The sequence below is a fragment of the Rattus norvegicus genome, chromosome X (genome assembly GCF_021556685.1).
Source record: "Rattus norvegicus strain SHRSP/BbbUtx chromosome X, alternate assembly SHRSP_T2T, whole genome shotgun sequence".
Lineage (NCBI taxonomy): Eukaryota > Metazoa > Chordata > Mammalia > Rodentia > Muridae > Rattus > Rattus norvegicus.
The window spans coordinates 124,076,438-124,097,346 of NC_141554.1; the positions used below are offsets into that span (position 1 = coordinate 124,076,438).

At 40.4% G+C, this 20,909-nt stretch overlaps 1 protein-coding gene across 1 annotated transcript in view; it reads left to right on the forward strand.

Moving 5' to 3' along the window:
• Il13ra1 (interleukin 13 receptor subunit alpha 1) overlaps positions 1 to 20,909 on the forward strand; it is a 60,741-nt gene that overhangs the window by 22,964 nt on the left and 16,868 nt on the right. Inside the window, 5 exon segments of the mRNA NM_145789.3 lie at positions 6,929 to 7,113; positions 9,672 to 9,829; positions 14,640 to 14,687; positions 14,962 to 15,094; positions 17,802 to 17,898. Coding sequence (NP_665732.2) covers positions 6,929 to 7,113; positions 9,672 to 9,829; positions 14,640 to 14,687; positions 14,962 to 15,094; positions 17,802 to 17,898 — 621 coding nt within the window.

Consider the following 20,909-nt stretch of genomic DNA (forward strand, 5'->3'; position numbering starts at 1 on the left):
TTGAATAGAAGGTGCATCTACTTAAAAAGACTTCCTATTTTTAAAAGCCCATTCACACAATATTGCAACATGTATAGGGGAAGACCCCAGTATTCTTGTCACTCCTTTCTCTCAGTGGTAAACTCTAAAGGAATATCAAGACCAGAAAATCGGTATTGGTACAGTCTCCAATCTTAGTCACATAACAGTCATTTCAAATGTATCTGTGTGTAGCATTCTGTGGAGCTTTATCACATGGCTCCAGTGCTAAGTTCCCTCCAGTTGCCCTTTTCATAGTCATAGCCATCTCCTACAGCCCATCTTGTTTCTCATTTCCCTCTTCAAGGTCTCTAACCTCTGGCAACCATTCTAATCTGTCCTCCATCCACATAGTTTTGTTATTTCAAGAATGTCTCTGAAATGGAATATACAGCATATAGCACATAAAACTGACTTTTAAAAAAAGCATCACAATTCCCCCTGAGAGCCATTTCTGTACTTCTATACATATAAAGAATTAAGAATTCATTCCTTTCTCTGCTTTTGAAACAGGTTCTCACGCTATAGCTTATGCTGGCCTAGACCTTACTGTGTATCCTGGGCTGGCCTCAAACTGTGGCAGTACTCCTGTATCATCATGCCTGGTTGAAATTGGGATCTTTTTTAAAAAAAATCAGGTCTATTTACTCTTTACAAAGACCCTGGAGACTTCATGGGTATACTTAATCATTTTTAAAAATACTAAATTTCTATATACTTGTAGAATACTGTATTGTAATTTGGTTCATATATACTTTGTGCAGTGATCAAATTATGGTAATTACCATGTCTCTCTCCTAAAGTATTGTTATTTCTGTGTACTGACAGCCTTCGAACTCACTTCCAGTCTTTGAAATGTGCAATTAGTTGTCATGGGCTCTGATAGCCCCGCTGTACCCAGCCTCTTCTATCCCTTTTATCAGATGTGATGATTGTATTAGTCTGGGTCTCTATTTCCATATAAAAATGACAAAAAGCAGCTAAGGGATGAAAGGGTTTATTTCAACCTACAGTTTAGAATCCATGTTAGAGGAAAGTCAAGGCTGGAACTTAAGCAGCGACCTGAAGGCAGGGACTGAAGTAGAGGCCATGGAAGAGTGCTGCTTACTTGCTTGCTCCCCCTGACATATTCAGTTTGCTTTCTTACATAGCCCAGGACCACATGCCCAGGGGTGGTATCATCCACAATGGGCTGGGCTCTTTCCATACCAGTCATTAATGGAGAAAGTGCCTTACAGATTCCCACAAACCAATCTGATGGAAGCAATTCCTCATTGAGATTCTCTCTTTCCAGATGTGTCTAGGTTTACGGAAAATTGGCCAACAAACCAATCTAACTAGGGCAAGGATATTGAGGCACTGTGACAGCTGAATGGAGAAGGGAGAATACTCTTGGGAGTCTGCCCTCTAAACAACCGTTCTGAGAGAAAGACATGTCTGGGACCCTCTCTAGAACTTCTGAAGATAAATGCCCTAGAATGTCAAGTTGTGGCTGTGGCTCAGTGGTAGAGCACTTGCCGAACATTCATAAGACTTTACAAAAAGAAAAATAAGGCATCCTGCAGTAACCATTTTATGGGATGACATCATGGAAAATATTTGTACTGTAATAAATCATTCATAGGCAGATTGTAGACAGAGGGCAAAATACCCATTTTTCGTTTAAATTTATTTTTAGATGATACATAGAAATTATGCATATTTATAGGCTGCCTTGTGATAGTTCAACATATCCATATACAGTGCATTTATATAAACCAGGCTTGGCAGGTCAGTCTCCTCAAATTACATGATTTGTCGAATGAAAGCCCTCCTAAGTGTTCTGGGAGTTGCAGTCACTCTGTTCTCCCTTGGGTGAGAGGCTCAGCCTGATAAGTTTGAGACACAGAACAGGTAAAGCCAGGTGGTACCGTACTAAGGTTGTGTGGTCTACTCTGGAGGTTTGGGTTTATCCAAACCCCCATCCCCATGTAAAAGTTCTCATTGGAAGTTTTGGAATTTTACTTGCTCATTCTTGCTACCTATTGAATTACCTTTTCTTAAGGCTATTGTGGCTCTCTTGTACTTTTATGGCAAATTCATACTCTTTAACATAACAGACAACACTTACTATCATCTGGCTAGCCTGTCTCATCCTTCTGGACCTTTGCCCCTCTTGTATCCTATATTGAATTGATTTCTATTCTTTACACTGACTTCAATACACATAACATTGTGGTAGTTCCACAGGGATATTTATACAGAATAGTGGGAACATTTTTCCTTCTCTCATAGCTTACACCTTGTCCTTTCATCCAGTGCCTCTCATTTGTCCTCAGCTCAGTTCAGATGCAATTTCCTCTTCAGAGAATCTTCTTCGAGTTTCTCAAGTCCGGAGACATATCCCCAATAGTGCTTGTGCATGACACCGTACTCTGTGCAGTGTGTTGTCATTTCCTGTTTACTTACTAGTAGTTCCCTTCTCCAGGCGGCAGTCTCCTTTGAGAGCAGGGGCTTTGTTTTGTGTTTTCCCCAGTTCTTGACACATGAGGTAGGTATTCAATTAAATCAGTTGTGAAATTCTTAGTAGGATCCAAAACTAGAGAACAGTCAGGGAGAGGGTGAGGACCAAGCAGTATAAACAACCCAGCATCACTATAGTTCAGGAGCGACAAAGAAGGATTGAGTACATCTGGCTCCCAAGACTTGCTAGCACAGAACAAACAGAATAATTCTTTAGGAGTCTCCTGGCTCTGTGCTACAGTGAAGTCTGTGGGAAGCTGTTATTACAGGTTTAAAGATACCACAGGAATTGGTAGGGTCCCTGTGTTTATTATGCTACTAACCCCAGAATTATTATGATTAGAAAGACAGGGAATTCCTTTAGAAATGTGCCTATAGGAGGGGATTAAAAAGAGCGTTAGAAAAGACTACCTCAGTCCATGACAGACTATGAAGGAAAGCGATCCAGCTCTTATAGTTGGGGTGCAGTAGTCCTTAAAGATCTAGTAAAAGAAGAGAAAAATAGGGAAGGGCCTCATTCCCTGCAGATATACTAGCATAAACCAAATTTCAATTCAAACCATTCAAACAATGTCCCCTTGGGATTAACTTAGAAAAGCATTCTTCTCTGGGGTGATGCAGGCTCTTGTCAGGGTTGACAGCAGACAGTGTTTTAGTTGGCATTCCGACTCATGTAGATACCTTTTGGTAGGGCAAAATCTCCAATTGGACATGGCTCAAGAAGTGATCTGGAAATTGGTGGTTCATTGGCACCCAAGGGTCATGTATCAAAGATCCTACTTCTTTATTAAAATATTTCCAGAGCTGGCCGTTTGGCAGAAGTTCTTTCTATAATATAAACAGGAGATGTTGACTGTATGACCGTTTCTCAGTTACTTTTCTACTGCTGGGCTAAGACTCCATGACCAAGACTTTAGAAAATATTTTTAGAAAATAAAGTGTTTAATTGTGAGGTTAACAGCTCCAGAGGGTTGGAGTCCATGACTATCATGATGGGGGGCATGGCAGCAGGCAGACAGGCTTTGTGCTAGAAGAGTTGCTGAGAACTCACATATTGATCCATGACTATGAGACAGAAAAAATGGTTACTGGGAATGGTTGGAGTTTTTGAAGCCTCAAAGTCCACTCCCAGGGACACACCTCCTCCAACAAGGCCCTTCTCAAAGTATCTGAAAAACTGGGGACCAAGCATTCAAATATATTAGCTTGTGGGGACCATTCTCATTCAAACCACCACAGACAGTTTGCAGTTTAATTTAAATGAAATTAAAATCTCAGGGACTCAGTCTCACTAGCCAGTTCCAGAGGTCACAGGTGACTTTACCTGGATGGTACCTTTCTTTGGTAAGTGTTGTCCCATGGCTTCTCTTTTTACTATCCCACAAATTCTTCATTCTAGTGCCACACTGTGTGTGTTCAAATCTGTACTAGAAATGAGCCTTCATTATCTCTAAGCCTTGGATTTATCATCTGCAAAGTGGGGATAGTGATAATACTTACTTCTGAAGATTGTTGAGGGCTGTTATATGAAGTGTTTGGGAAGGTGACTCGTGGTCAGTATGGCAGTATGTGACATCTGTAGATGCTGGTATTTGTTAGTTTTTTGTATTCCCTTGCAGGTAATGTCAGCACCCAGTGCTGCTCTCATCTTCCACCACATGGAATGGGCATCCAGCTCATTCTTCCTTTTCCCTTTTTCAATGAGAACCCCAAAGTCAGGGGAATCCAGATGTGGCATTGACTAGCAAACACCAAGGATGGCTTATCACATTGTGCAAAATGCCAAAATGTTTACCCTAATCCCCAGCCAGAAAATAGGGAGTTGTTTTTTGAATTTGAAATCATTGCTTGCAAACCCAGACAGTGACTTGTGTCCCAGCAGGGTATTTGCTTTGGAAGGGGCCTGACCTGAAAAGCTCCAGTGAATTTAAGGGCTTCCCTAACCCCCACATCAGTCATCTTCAGGGTCCATGAGTATCTATGAACTGTCAAAGAGACAAGCGAAAGATGAACCTAAAAGACTGTGCATGGCAGACGTTCCTTTCATTGTCTTTTCAAAGGCACATTAATCACAAGCTTTTTGTTTTGTTATGTAAGAAAAATGTCATTAGTAGCTTTAGTTTCTGTTTTGGGTAGAAACATTCCAGGACTGTCTAATCCCCCAAATACTCATGACAGCAACTTAATTTTTAAAAATTTGCTTTTATGATCCATAGAGACTTACGATTAAGAGGAAAGGTTTTGTGCTGTTAAATGATCATTGACGGCACAGGCTTCTCATCCCAGCAATTTGGAGGTGGAGGGTGGAGGATGCCAGGAGTTCAATTTATCTTTGACTACATAGTGAGATTGAGGACAGTCTAGTCTTGAAGACCTTGTGTCTAAAAAAACAACAACACAAAGAAACGAACTGTCTCTTGAAAGACATTTTCTGTAGCAGAGCACTTCTTTGTAGTGTTTTCAGGAATAAATATATTACATTTTCATTTTTAAAAAACCTGATTTTCAGCAGGATGTGCATTTCTGTCAGAGTTCTGATTCCTGAGCTCAGGAAAAACTACAGATAATTTTGAGGTTACAGGTCAAGGGTTTGGGATTCTCTGTTCTTTGTTTAAAATGTCTTCCTTTTCTGCAGAATCTGCACAATTCCAATTGTGGGAGATGATGTAAGACTTGACACTGTCTTTTACTAGTTTCTAAAAAACAGAAGTCTCTGATAACTGATATGAGAGAAGAAAAAGGGAGATGGACAGGGAGATAGGGTCTTGGAGGGAGGGAGAGAGAGGGAGGGGGGAGAGAGAGAGAGAGAGAGAGAGAGAGAGAGAGAGAGAGAGAGAGAGAGAGAGAGAGAGAGGAATGTAATATAATAAATACTATTCATTGGCTAGGTGCTCATGTCCACTGGGGAAGGTGTGTATAAAAGTGAAATTAGATTTAGGGTGCCAGCAGTACCAATTATGAAAGCCAGATGGTAGAGGGAATACTTAGAAAGCCATTGTGTATCCCAACAGGGTATTTTGGTATTGGAAGGAGCATGACCTGAACAGCTCCCGTCTAGCAGTTCAATGAATTTTGATGAATGTTGATCTGGCAGTAATGGGAGGACATTAAAAATGAAGGCCATGGAGGTCAAATATGAAGTCTGCAACAGTGAGGTCATGAATTTGAGAGGTGGCCAGTGGGAATATCACAGAAGATAAGGCTCTAAGCAAATATAGCAAACAGAATTTGATCATAAAATAGAAAGGGGGAGGGGAGGTCATTTCAAAGTATCTAAGGACCGTAGAGAAAATGAGCTCTGAGTGGTAGATCTGTGTGTGTGGGGTGGGGGGGGCGCTACAGACAATGACTCTGAGGCAAGAGGGGAGAATGAAACACTCAAATGGGATAGTTAGAAATCCAGGATGTACAGCATGGTGGCAGATACCTTTAATCCCAGCACTCAGGAGGCAGAGGCAGGTCAATCTCTGTCATTTCCAGGCCACTCTGGTATACAGAGTGATTTCCAAGGCAGCCAGACCTACACAGTGAGACACTTATCTGCAGAGGAAATCTCTGGGAAGAATTCTGAGGTAAATGGTCAGGTTTAGGTGTTCCCCAGAATTCAAACCAAAGTCGGAGGATGGGGTGACAAACTGAGAATGAGTGGACAAGGGAATTGGAAATAGAGAAGGGGAGGCTTCATTAGCACACTCCTTACCTTGTAAGCATGAAGGTTTGCACTCAGATACTTAGCATCCAGATTTTTTTTAAAAAGCTGGGTGCAGTGGTATATGCCTTTAATCTTAATACTAGGGTGGAGGAGATGGAAGGATTCATGGGGCTGATCAGGCAATGTAACCAAAACTCCTAGTTCAGTGAGAGACCCTATCTCAGGAAGTGGAGAGCATTTGAGAAAAATACCTAATATTCCCTTCTTGCCTGCATCCATATCTGCTCCCACACACATGGATATATACATACACACACAAAACACAAGTAGAGAAGGATGTCAGTGACTCTTCCACCCCTGAGAGCAGGGAGGAAGGAAGAAAACAAACTGAGAAGGCAAAGAAAGAATAGGCATAGCAGAGCGCAGGGGAACCACAGGAATTGAGTATATATGCGTTTTCAGAAGGTGGAAAACTTCTCATCCTGGCTTCAGAACTTCCTCCCTCATGCAGAAGAGGCAGGTCAGGATTCCAGTGTTCATGGCTATGGTGAATACTAATACCCATCAACAAAGGATGGTCTTTTCCTCTAGAATATGAAATGAGGCACACTAGAAAATGGGCTTTTAAAAACAGCTAGCATGCCTTGCTTTAAGGTATTTCATTTCGTGGACATTTCTTTCAGCCGTTAAAAATGACTACCCTTGCCTCTTGACCTTTTTCAAAGTAATAGAGTGTTGTCTCATTTTATCTTGTAGGTACAGCAGCCTGGGGAAAAGTCTTCAATGTGAAAACATCCACAGAGAAGGTCAACACATTGGTTGTTCCTTTAAATTGACTAAAGTGGAATCTAATTATGAACATCATAACATTCAGATAATGGTCAAGGATAATGCTGGGAAAATTAGGCCATCCTACAAAATAGTGTCCTTCACTTCCAATGGTAAGTTTCCAAAGCCCACTTGGACAGTATGAATACAAGGTTGTCCCGACTTTTGAATCATTAAAACAAATAGTTGAAGATAATTATTTTTAGTCCTAAGATCTTCCCAAACCAAGAGACTGCATTTGCATAAGCTGTTTTGATAGAGGCTTTAAGAAGCAAGCTTGTAAGTGGTGCTTCTGGAACATGAGTACTGCATGCAGTCTTCTTGTTGACTTACAGGACAATCAGTTATACAGCCAAGATTGCAACCTGGGCTGTCTCCCTAGAAGATCTCTTTTCACTTTGATACTCTGGAGGAGATGCTCATCTGATCATATAGTCCCTGAATAACCTTTTGGCTAGAAAAACTTTGATGGGATCTAATCTCCCCAGGATTTTTGCTAGCATTCTTCTAGTAATAATACTGATGACTGAATTTAGGACTCTGTGAATGCTAAACTATGCTCTATTATGGAACTATATTCTCACCACCATATCCACAATATTGAACTCGATGTGGTACATATATTGTCAGCCATGACATCTAGGACAGCCATATTTGACTGGATTGTCTAAGTGTTGGTTTGTTAGGGGCCAGTATTAGTTTGCTTCTCTGTTCCTTTAATCAAACACAACGTGTCAAAAACAACTTGGGGAAGAAAGGATTTATTTTTCTTTACATTTCCATGCCACAGCCCATCACTAAAGGAAACTCAAGGCAGGAACCTAAAGGGAGGAACTGAAGCAGGGACTGTAAATGAAGGCTGATTACTGGCTTTCTCCCTATGGCCTGCTCAGCCTACTCAGAGGTGGCACTGCTCACAGTGAGCTGGGTCCTCCCACATCAATCATTAATCAACAAAGTGCTCTACGGACATGCTCGCAGGTCTGTCTGATAGACACACTTCCTCCATTGAGTTCCCTCTTCCCAGGTGACTCCAGTTTGTGTGAAGTTGACAAACATTTAACCAGCAAAAGGCTTCAACTTGAAGAACAAAGATCATGTTGAGGATCTAGTACGTCCTCTTGTCAGTGCATATAGACTCTTTTTTGAGTGTTTCCTTATTTATAAAATGAAGTGTATCTAAAGTCCCCCTTGACCTCATCTCATCAGAGCCAAAGTACATGAGGTATCTAAAACAATTTTGTAAAAATAATGTCAGTACATCAGTTTGCTTGTTGCAGTAACCTACCAGGCAGCTCAGATTCTGACTAAATGCCAAGTGACGTGGATGATTTATAGAAAAAAAAAGAGGTATCGGTTGACAAAGACATTTCTAAATCTGTAAGCAGAACACTGCTTATCATTCCCCCCAGATAGTCTTGGAAGTCAACTGTATCGGGGGACCAAAAGCAGCCTTGCTTGTAGGCCAAGAGAATGATATCAGGATAGTTTATCACATGGAATTGGCTGAAGCAAAGCCCTTCATTTTCCTGTTGCTTGGCTGGCAAACTATCATAGCGTAGGGTTTTAGGGTTTATTATTACTATTCTTTCTGGGATTAATGGTGATATATAAACAATACTTCTTCGTGACAAGAAGATGACCTCTACCTGTTTTCTGTTAATTGCCCATTATCTTCTGTTCCTTGTTCTTAAGTATTGTTTACCTCTGCTAAAGAAAACTGACCCGGCTACTACTTTCAAACATATTTTATCCTTAATTGGGGTTGGTGTTAAGTATTTTCATACTGTTGTACAGCAGACCTCTGCAAATCTTTCTCTTTTTTCTTTCTTTTTTTTGTTGTTTGTTTTTGTGAGAGAAGGTTCTCTGTATTTCTGGCTGGACTGCAACTCATTCTGTAGACCGTGCTGGCCTCCAAGTCAGAGATCTGTCTGCCTCTGCCCGCTGAGTGCTGGGATTAAAGGTGTGTGTCACCACCACCTGGCATCTATGAGTTTTTCATCATGCAAAAGTGAAGTTCTACCTAGTTCCATAGTAAACATTAACTTGGCTTCCCTAAAGTACTTGGCAGTACCTTTTTGGATTTTGTTTCTTTGACTATAGCTTCTGTAGCATTTCACATGAGTAGAAGCACAACATGGTTTTAGACTGGCTTGTTTCACTTAATATAATGTTCTTAAAGCGCAGCTATGGTATGGCTTGTAATAGAGGCCAGGGTACTTTTAAAATTGGGGTCTTGGATTAGCATTGGTGAGGGAGAGCTACAGAAACCTTTTATGCCTCGGATTTTGTTGCCCATGTGGAGGAAGCACATCTGGATCTAAGAAAGCCTCTTCTTTTTTCTCTGGGTGGCAGCTAGATGCCCCGATTCTACCTGAATCACTTTCTGACTATACTCAGATCAGAGTTCATGTCATTTACTAGATAACCCCAAAGACTCTCCTGAAATCCATTTTACTGGGCAGATTGAAATACACTTCCTCTGCTAATTATGGCTAATCAGAAATTCTCAAACTCTATATCAGATCATGTGAAGCCATTAAAAGCCATCAGCCCTATTTTGATTTAACTTTGTGAACCTTCATTATCGAGTTTACATATATAATCACATCTTATATACATGTAATTAAATAAACATGTAGAAACTAATTTGCTTTCTTCTATCTTTCAGTGAAACCCGGTCCTCCACATATTAAACATCTTTTCCTCAAAAATGGTGCCTTATTCGTGCAGTGGAAGAACCCACAGAATTTCAGTAGCAGATGTTTGTCTTATGAAGTAGAAGTCAATAGCACTCAAACTGACAGCTATAATTCTAACTCTTTAGAGGTAAGTTTTGTTAGACCATAGTTTTTCTTGGATTAGTTTCTTTCATTTGAATTTCTTGCAGTAAAATCATGAGGAGGAGGAGTAGCTCTTAACATTTGTGAGAGATAATGATACTTTTTTTAAAAAAAATATGGTATGTTGCAAGTTTTGATGGTTTATAGGCCAATAGGCTAGAGGGTTTGTTGTTTTCCATGTCGTAGACACTTTCACTCACTACGGCTACAGCTATTAGGCAGTGACAGCTGACAAACATGTTTCTCTTTCTTTTTTTTTTCTTCACAAAGATTGACAATTAGAAAACAGGTAAGTGTAAACTGAATTCTCAGTGCGTATTATGACAAACATCAAATGAGTAAGCAGAATGACTAGAAGGGAAGTCATATGAAATAATTACATTTGAGATGAGAAAAGAATGCCTTGTTGAGCACCAATGGGAGGAGAAACCCTTGTTCCTGCCAAGGTTACCCCCCCTCCCCAGTGTAGGGGAATGTCAGTGTGGGGTGGGGAGGTGGGAAGGTGTGGGTGGTTGCATGGGGAAACACCTTCATACAAGAAGGGTTCGTGGATGGGAAACCGGGAGAGGGGATAACATTTGAAATGTAAATAAAAAATATCCAATTAAAAAAATCTACTCTAAAACAAAAAGAGCAGGAACTATATGGGGAACTCACATCAGAAGGGACAGCAGCTTAAAACAACAAAAGAAAACATAGAGTTAAAAATGAGCTTGCAATGTGGACTGTGAAGACAGAGTGAGCAAGTATGGTCAAAATATTGCAGGAAAGATGTCTAAGCAATAGGCCGAGATAAAACCATGCAGGTGCGGAGAGACCTAGGAAAGGCTGTTAGGTTTCTGTGGAGTCTGTGGCAAGCAATGCAGTCAAATTGGAATAGTCAGAGGTTGTTGGATCACACACATGTCCACTGTCCAAAAACCAATGAGAAACATACAAATTGGAAGTCTCCGTGGGGCTTTCACCAGAATATGGTGTCACCGTAGGGCATCAGTCCCATTGTTCATCTTTTAAGCTTCATAGATTCTTGTCAGATTTTGTTTGCTTACTGCATTTTAATTGGGAGAAGTAATGTCATCTGGTGTGGTAGCTCAGCGGATAAAGAGGTTTGCTGCTAAGCCTGATGACCAGGGTTTGATCTCTGGGACCCACATGCGTAGAAGGAGAGAACTAACGCCTGTAAGTTTTCCTCTACAAATGTTCCAGTAGCAGTCATACGACTATATGTACAGGAGCACACATGTACACACACACACACACACACACACACACACACACACACACACACACTCAATGCAATAACTAAAATCTGTTTCAGGTACAGATTTAAAATTAGACCATTCTAGGTGTCTATTTCCATAAGATGGCGCCTTGAAACCACAGAGATTGTACCACTCACTTTTATTTACTACCTGCCTGGTTCCTTTAGAAGTTACATATCAAAGCACCTTACATTGTTCTTTTAAAGGAACCCAGTACCTTGCACATGGTTAAACTTTCTGGGTCTAGTTGTTTTAGCACATCATGGAACACTTAAAATGCTTTGTAAAATAAGTTAGTATTAACATTCTTGAACTCCACAGGGAGTGCCCTGCTCCACAGTAGAACAGAGCCCTTCGGGGTGTTTGCAGATGAACCTGTTCGTGTATAGCCATTGTTAGTATTAGAAAACATGGTGTCCCCATGCAAAGTGAAATGATGTCTGAGTGGGAGAGGGGGATGTTTAGATTGAAAACAAAGTAAGTATTTTGATCACTCCAACCTGTACACTCCCCTGGTGCTTCTGTGTGGACGGCAGAGACATGTACTGCTTCTCATTTAGCCCCTCAATTATGCGGCCATTTCAAACCTGATCACACGTATGCCTCCTCTCTCCACTGAAAGTACCCAGCAGGCATTGGTTAGTGTTGGCTTTGTCTGTTCTTGGTACTAGCAACAACTACTTAGTAGGTATATTAGTAAGTATTTTCTCTTAATTCTCACATTTAGAAATCACTAATCTCTCAATTAGAAACCCAAGCCTGAGAATCTATTATGTCATGTGATTTGATCCCTGTAATTGTACTTACCTAAGGCCATGTTTCTGGGAAAAGGAAGAGTCAGGATTTAAGCAAAGGGGGCTGGAGGGGTGGCTTAGTGATTAAGAGCACTGGCTGGTTTTCTGGAAGGCTTGGGTTTGGTTCTCAGAACCCACATGGGTATAATTCTAGTTGCAGTGATTAGATGCCATCTTCTGACCTTTGTGGGCCCCATGTTGCATACATGCAGGCAAAATGCTAGTGCATAATATAAAAACTAAATAGATTCAAGCAAAAGTCTCTTGGTTTTGTTTTGTTTTGTTTTGTTTTGTTTGAGACAGGGTTTCTCTGTGTAGCTCTGGTTGTTCTGGAACTCACTCTGTAGTGACTAGCCTTGAACTCAGGAATCTGCCTGCCTTTGTCTTTGCCTCCTGAGTGCTGGAATTAAAGTTGAATACAACCACCACACAGATTAAGCAATTTACTTATTTTTATTTTATATTTTATTTTGCCTGCATGTATGCCTGTGCGAGGGTATCAGATCCCTTGCAACTGGAATTACCAACAGTTGTGAGCTACCCTGAGGTTGCTGGGAATTGAACTCAGCTCCTTAGGAAAAGCAGACAGTGCTCTTAATGGCTGAGCTATCTCTTTTGCCCCGTCAAAAGAACTTTTAAATATAGATCAAAGACGACCACATACCACTACTTATTTTAGAACTCAGTGCCATTCACTAAATGTTCCACGCCAGCATTTTTAAAGAGCTAACAGGCCAGCAGGGTGAGGAAAGACTATTGTTTCCATAGTTCCTTCATACAAGAAAAGGCCATGCAGGTGACGTCCGTGTCCTATTTCTGGAACCACTGGCCTGCTGAGAAATCACAAGTGTCAAGTGCCAGTTGAGAGATCAAGCTGCAGCCTGATGTCTCTTCTTTCCTGAACCATTTTCCAAATATACAAATGCCAAAGTCAGCAAATCATTGTGATTTGATCTTGTTCCACTGTAAATCCTTATGTATGGATCAGCAGCTGCTAATACAGTTGAGAGAAGGAAAACAAAGACACAGAGCACAAGTAGGCAGTTGTCAGGGAAGGGGTGGGGTATAAGAAAACAATTCCTACCTTATTTGCAATTCTGTTCTAAGCTCCTTCTGACTATACCCCAGTGTGATAGGACAAGTTCATGATCCAGTTTACCCATCACCCAAACTGCAATTCCAACAAACAACTCCTCAAGTAGTCTTTCAGAAAGAAAAAGAAGGGTCTAGTCAGCAAAGCTCAGAATTAGCACACAAAGAACTGGTGACATTTAGCAAGGAAGCAGCTGGTGAACATCTGTTTAAAGAAAGAATTAGGGCTGGAGAGATGGCTCAGCGGTTAAGAGCACCGACTGCTCTTCCAGAGGTCCTGAGTTCAATTCCCAGCAACCACATGGTGGCTCACAACCATCTGTAAAGAGATCCGATGCCCTCTTCTGGTGTGTCTGAAGACAGTGACAGTGTACTTCAATAAAATATAATAAATAAATAAATACATATTAAAAAAAAGAAAGAATTAAACTCAAACACATAAACAGAGCAATTCCAAGTAGAATATAGTCTAATTTATGTATGTTACATCCCTGGTGTATGTGCTTTCTTTAGTTCAGAAGTTTTATATATATGTAAACATTATATAATAGATACTGTATGTTATATATGTATAATATGATATTATAATATGTTATCTATATAATACATGTACTACAATATTTGTATAACATAAATATATTATTATATACTACATATTTTATTATATATTGTATATTATAATATAGTATATATAATTATATTGTGTGTGACATTTATATAACTTAATTCAACAAGACTGTAGTGTCTTTTAACTACTAGGGCTTGAACCTAACGCCTCAAGCATGCTAGGCAAATGTTCTATCGCTGAGCTATAGACCTAGCCCTTACTTAATGACGATTTATTAAATAATTTTAGTCCAAGTTGAAGATACAGAGACTAACCTTTGAGGTCACACTGACTTAGAAGCTGTGTGAAAGTTACTTAATGTTTCTTTAGCCTTAGTTTCTCAAAAATGTGTGTTCCAATAATACTAATTTCATGGATTATTATGAGCTACTACATCAGAAGTCCTTAGAGAAATATCTTTGTAGTAAATTCTAGACAGTTGAAAAATGGTAGTTACTACTATTAAGAGGTGAATTAAAGTGGTCTCCAGTAGTTAAAGACACAAACTTGGGATTAAGATTTTTGCTTAAGGGCTGGAGAGCAAGCTCAGTGGTTAACAGCACTAGCTATTCTTCTAAAAGACGATTCCAAAGATTCAGTTCCCAACACCACAGCTCACAACTGTCTGTAACTCCAGTTGCATGGGGTACAACATCCTCTCGCAGACACACATGCAGGCAAAACATCAGTGCACACAAACTAAAACTAAAACAACAAAAAAAAACCTATTTCTTTGACAGAAGTTTGACTATTAAGACTAAGCACATTTTTTTGCTTGATTAATTTTTTTGTTTTTACTATTTTTGAAAAAACTCAAATTTCTATGTTAGTTCCTAGAATTGGAGTTACAGGTGGTTGTGACTGGCCTGACATGGCTGCTTGGAATCAAACTGTGGTCCTCTGGGAGAGCATCATGTGCTCTTAGCTGCTAAGCCATCTCTTCAGTCCATATGGTCTTTTAATAGGATGCAAGGAAAACTTGTTAGAAATGACTAGAGACATAAACCCTTTTTAAGAAAATTTCGAACTTTTTTTTCCAAGGTTGAAGAGGACAAATGCCAGAATTCTGAATTTGATAGAAACATGGAGGTCAGTCAATTCAGCTTTGACTATTTGGGCTTGAACACTGATAACTAGAGGTGGGACAGGTCAGGCACAGTGAAATTTGAAATGCTTGGTGTGGTGAAAGTCCAACCATTTTGTTCTGTAGGCTATTGCAAATGCTTTGGGGGAGTCAAAGTCAATGGAATTGTAATCCAAGTCTTAATCCCACACAGAATTTGGCCAATAATTATGTTATAAATCAACGGTAGAGTTAAAGGGAATAAGCTGGTAATATTTTTTTGTACATTTTATATCTAAGGGTGCAAGTTGTTTCATATCTCCCGGTGTTCTTGCCAACACTGTCTACACAGTCAGAGTAAGAGTCAAAACAAACAAGTTATGCTTTGATGACAACGACCTGTGGAGTAATTGGAGCGAAGCGCTGAGTATAGGTAAGAGAGTACAGTGTCATTTCGGCGTAAAACAGTGATGGCTGGAAATTAAGTTGAAACATAAAATAGATTGGGAAAGTGGCTACCATTCTTTTTCGGTGCCAGAGAGTATTTAAAATAAACATTTCTTTTCCATTTAATTGTTGTCAACTCGGGTAGGGTTAATAGACCACGTACAGTGCCACGGGGTGTTCTCCTCACCTCTGCTCCATCCCCATCTTTATCAGCAAGGCAAAGAAAAACACAGAAAGCAGGCATCATCAAATTTTCAAGTTGACTCGTGCCAAAGGCCTGTCCTGTATGCTGATTAATGGCCTCGGGAGACTAGCAGTGAGCTTAGTGGTATTTAATAGAGATAAGCCTGAATGTAGGTTTGAAAAGGAAGGTAGTGGCTACCCTGAGCAAGCCATGCTCAAAATAAAGGATGGGAGATACTTGTTTGAGTTGTGGAGTGGGGGCCAGAGAAAGTATATGTGCCGTATTGGATAGCAGTGCTGGTACAGCTCACAAGTTAAGATGGTGTTTCAGGGTTGGGTATAAAAGTTAAAAAAAAATAAAGCTGGGTGGTGGCACACATCTTTATTCCCAGCACTTAGGAGGCATAGGCAGACAGATCTCTCTGTTAGAGGCCAGCCTAGTCTACAGAGCGAGTTTCAGGACTGCCGGAGCTACACAGAAAAACCCTGTCTCAGAAAACCAAAAACAAACAACAGCAACAACAAAAATGGTAGAAAGGCATCTAACTTTAACTCTGGTTTGTACATACACGAACATTTTCACTTGCACGTGTAAACACACAAAATATGTGGCAGCCCCTTTCTCGATTTGTAAGTGGAGCATCATATCATAGGAGATGCAATGGCTGACTGGCGTCTGTCCTGAAAGGCAAAGGGCTAATGAGTATATGGAAGAACCTCAAAATTGATAAGGAACCATATATGAAGTTACGTTGAGAAGGCTTAACTGTTGAGTTCTTATATTTAAAGCATTGCTGGGTAGAAGAGGAAATTTGCTTTTCTTCTGGTGGCCACTGGGGGCAATATAGAATCAACATAAGACTGAACAGCTGTTAAAAATAGTCAGAAATGGTTTTTTTGAGTAATATAATTCCATATTCATCAAGAGACTGAATAAGCTGTGTTTCAGGCAAGTTTGCATTATTTATCTGTTTTTGCACAGCAAAGCACACCAGCACAGTATCTAGGAATGGTGGCTAATACCTGTAATTCTAATACTTAAAAGATTGAGCCAGGACAGTTGGCATAAGTTTTAAGGCCAGCCCTGGCTGCATGGTGGACCAGCCTTAAGACTCTCAAGGCTACAGAGAAATTACAGAGAAACAAGCAAGTTAACCAAAGTTTAACAGCTTAAAATAGCAGACACCTACCATCTCCTAGTTTCTCCAGGTAAGGAGAATAGCAGGGTTTATGTAGATGCTTCCCAAGATTGCATCAGGGGTGTAAGTGGTACTGTAATCTCATCTAAGGCAAAGGCTTGATTGAGGATAGAGAGTCCACTTCTGGGTGTACCAAAGGGGGGGAAAGAAAAGATTACATAGAGAAACACTAGAGGGGAAGGTTAGATGAAGATTCTAGAGTAAGGTAGTTACAAGCAAGAAATCCCAAAGATTGTAGGAGCTAACAGAAGCTGGGAAAAGGTGTGAGATTTCTAGAACCTTCAGAGGGAGCATGGCCTTCCTTGACAGGATCTTGATTTTCAACTTCTCACTCCTAGGACTATGAGAGAAAACTTTTTTCCCTAAGTATCTATGATGTTCTGCAGTAGGAAACTAATACAAATATATTTTTAGTTCCATGTCCCATTTGGCCACTTCACAGGGCTAATTTCTGACATTGAAATTTGCTTCCTCAGTTGGGCAATCCTAGCCAGAAAGGGTATGTAAGGGAACAGCCTTGTGAAAACCATAGCCCATCATCGCCTGTCTTGGAAACAAGAAACCATCACTGGTGCTATTTCTCTTACTTAGAAGTGAGTCAATTAGTGTATCCCATGTCAAGGAGGGGGATTATATAAGACTATGATCATTAGGGAACAGGAATCATTTGGGGTCATTTTAGGAGCTCCCTAAAACAAGGGCATTAGGCCCTGATGATGATTTCGAGACACCCATGCCCTTGTGGGAAATATGAACGTAGAAATAGATTAATTGCCTTCCACATATTAGCTGTAGAAAGCTGAAATTTGTAATTAGATAGGTCTATATTTTAAGCCTGCCTGAGCCTTATCTCCTGAATAGAGCTGAGATAATATTGAATAATAGCATAGCTCGGAGATAAGCATGTCAGAGTAGGGGAGGCACTCTTAAGAATCATAATGATGGTACGTGTTAGGATTTACCTAAGTAAACAATAGTGGCCACTGAGACAATACGATAATTCATCTTTAAGCGTAAGGAAAGGACAGCCATTGTAAGTAGATATAAAATTTTTTATTTAATACAGTCTAAAACAAATTAAGATGCCCTGGTTGCAAACAATCCTTAAGGTGTTCACTCATCTAGAAAGCTCAGTCACCAGAGCAGGATCATTTTTCAGACTATTACAGGATAACTAGAGAGTTTGGAGAGAAAATGGTTGGAGGCATAGGGAAGAAATATCTGTGACCTCACTCATAAGTAGAACTGTTTATTGCACACACAAAAGTGTTTTTAGTTCTCACGTCTCCATGATTGCTTCCTGTTCTGTAGGTAAGGAGCCGAATTCCACCTTCTACACCACCATGTTACTCATCATTCCAGTCTTTGTCGCAGTGGTAATCATAATTCTCCTTTTTTACCTGAAAAGGTAAGCCACCCACCCAGGCAGACGTCATCATTCCCGCTAGCCCCGGTGCTATGCCTGTTATTCCTCATTCTCACTGTGTTTGCCTCACGTTTTGTTTTTGCACAATTATCTTATGTGACTTTTGCTGAAATTGACGGGCAAAGCATTGGTGTGCTCCTTTTGTGGTAAAGGAATCATCAACTGAGTTTCCCACAGCACTGCACAGGCATGGCTCCTTGTGTAAATGTTTGTTTAACATTGCTAAAAATAGACCCTGGGTTGGGTTCATTGACTCTTTTCAGTACCTCACTTATCAGCAGTAACTCTTGGAATGAGCTTTTAGAAATAGGGTCTTTAGGCGCTTAGCAAGGCACTTACAGGTAAAGGCACTTACAGAATCATCTTGGTGATGTAAGTTTCATCCCTAGAACCCATGTAAATGTAGGAAATGACCATTTCCACAACATTTGTTGTCTGACCTCTCTTCTGTACACAATGGCATGTTCACCCACATGTGTGCTCTGTCCCTCAAACTTCAAGCACAACTTTAAAAAAAAAACTTGGGTCTGGGAGTGAAGCTCAGTGGTAGGATACATAGCATGTTTGAGTCTCTGGTTCAATTTCTAGCACCAACAAAGAAGAAGAAAATATGAAATGAAATCTATTGCTATTGAAATGACTTTAATGTTAATGCAAAGCAGGCTGCTACTTCATGCCACAAGAAAGAGAATGCTACCAGATTGTCACTAACATATACTACTTATCCTTAAGAGTGCTTTTATTGAAGAGCAGGGGGGTGCACACCTGTAATCCAAACACTTTGGAGGTGGGGGCAAGGAGAAGCAAGAGTTTCACTCTGCTCAGCTACACAATGAACTGAAGGCCTCCTTTAGCTCTGTGAGACTGTGTGCCAAAAGGAGAAAAGCTGTTTTATTTCTCCTTACCAGAAGGAGTTTATTGCTCTTGCAGTAAACACTAACAATTGGAAAGAAACAATTGATCCGGACCCAGAACCAATGTTTTAGCATTATTTCAACATTTTATGTTGTATATCTATTTGTATGCTAGCTACTGTCCAAAGTACCAGCCTTATGACAGTGAATGGAACTAAGTCCCCATCTATATGTTTAGAGGGAAGAGAGCACATACATAGCAGGAAGTCAGGTTAGCAGGAAGTAGAGGTAGGCAATGATAGAAGACGCATTTCACACACAGTGGCCAGGGAAGTCCTTTTCAAGAACATGATCATTTGAGGAGAGACTCACAAAGTAAAGGTACAAGCCATTCGGATATTTGTCCAGACCAAGGGAAAAGTAAGTACAGAGGCTCAGGTGCTGATATGGGCTTCTCATGTGTGGCTGGACAAGCCAGTTACATAAGGGAGGGTGGCCAGAGTTGAAGCCGGAGAAGCTGGCAGATAGGACTAGGTAGGACATGACAAGGAACTGAAATTTTTATCCTAGGCATAGTAAGAGACGTTGGAATAGTCACACAAAGCAGAGGATTTGTGTGGTCTGGTGTACTGTTCTGTATAGGATCATGTCACGATTAAAGACTTGGTTTGCACAAGACTAGAAACAAGTGTGTTAGTTAAAGGGCATCAGTGTTTGTCAGGAAGGATAAAAGCAGTCTGTTTGTTTTGGTTGTTTTCTTTTGTTTTGAGACTGGGTCTCAGTATGTTGCCTTGGGTAGCCTGGGATTCTTTCTGTAGATCGGGCTGGCCTTAAACTCACAGAGATCCATTTGCCTCTGCCTACGGAGTGTTGGAATTCAAGGCATTCAACATTAGAGCCATTGAAAGTAATGTGTACTAGGTTAGCCATGGAAAAAGGAAGAAATGGTTAGGTAAATGTGGGCTATATTTTGAAAGCCCAAACTAACAAGACTTGCTGATGTCAGTATGAGGGAAATGGACGATCCCAGTTTTTGGTCTTGAACAGCTGAGAGTCAGTGACATTTCCTGAGAGATGGAAGGAATTGCAAGCAGAGCTCCCTCTGAGAGAAAGAGGAGGATTTCAGTTGTTCACCCATTGTTAGAGATACCTAGTAAGGGTCCAAGTTGATAGGTTCAGTAGACAACTATATACTTGGACCTTGAGTTTAAGGAAGATCTCTAAGGGAGAGATAACGGCAGAGTCCTATCTTTAGGCATTAAAATGACTAACGCAAACACTTAGATGGAGATACTGGAGGACAAAGGACTGAATGGTGGGGTGCACCTGGAGACACACCCTGAGAGGTGAGGCAAGCCCACAGAAAAGATTGAGAGCTGGAGAGGAGGGGGCTGAAGACATGGCTAGGCAGCAGCTCACTTGTCTGGCATGTGCATCACTAAGGTACAAGAAAACATGGGAGGGAAGTAATAAAGGAAAAAATATTAACACATTCTGGGGAGTTTGGGGAGGGGAACACCCATAAAGAAGGGGAGGGGGAGGGATTAGGGGGATGTTGGCCCGGAAACTGGAAAGGGGAATAACAATCGAAATGTAAATAAGAAATACTCAACTTAATAAAGATTAAAAAAAAAACCCCACATTCTGGCTCTGTGGAATAGTGCATGCCTGTAAGCCTAGTACTTGGCAGGTAGAGGCAAAATAGTTCAAGGTCAGCCTTAGCTGCGTATCAAGTTTATGGAAAATTTGAGCCACTTGAGATACTGTTTAAACACAAAACAAATAAATCAACCCCCCAAAAAAACTCAACAGATTTTGTTTTTGGCAGTGCTGAGCATTGAATCTATGTGATTGTGCATGCTATAGGCAAGCACTATAACCACAAAGCCATGTCCCTGACCTATTTCCTACTTTTTAACATAGGATCTAAGCTACATAGACTTTGAACTTGCAACCCTCCTGCCTCAAGCTCCTAAGCAGCCAAGATTATAGTCTGTGCCTCTAGACTCAGCTATATATACATATTTTTTATTCTCTAAATTATAAAAAGCAAACTTCTTGTCTGTCTAAGATTCTCACCATTATTTTATTTTATTTTATTTTATTTTATTTTATTTTAGAGACAGGGTCTCACTATGT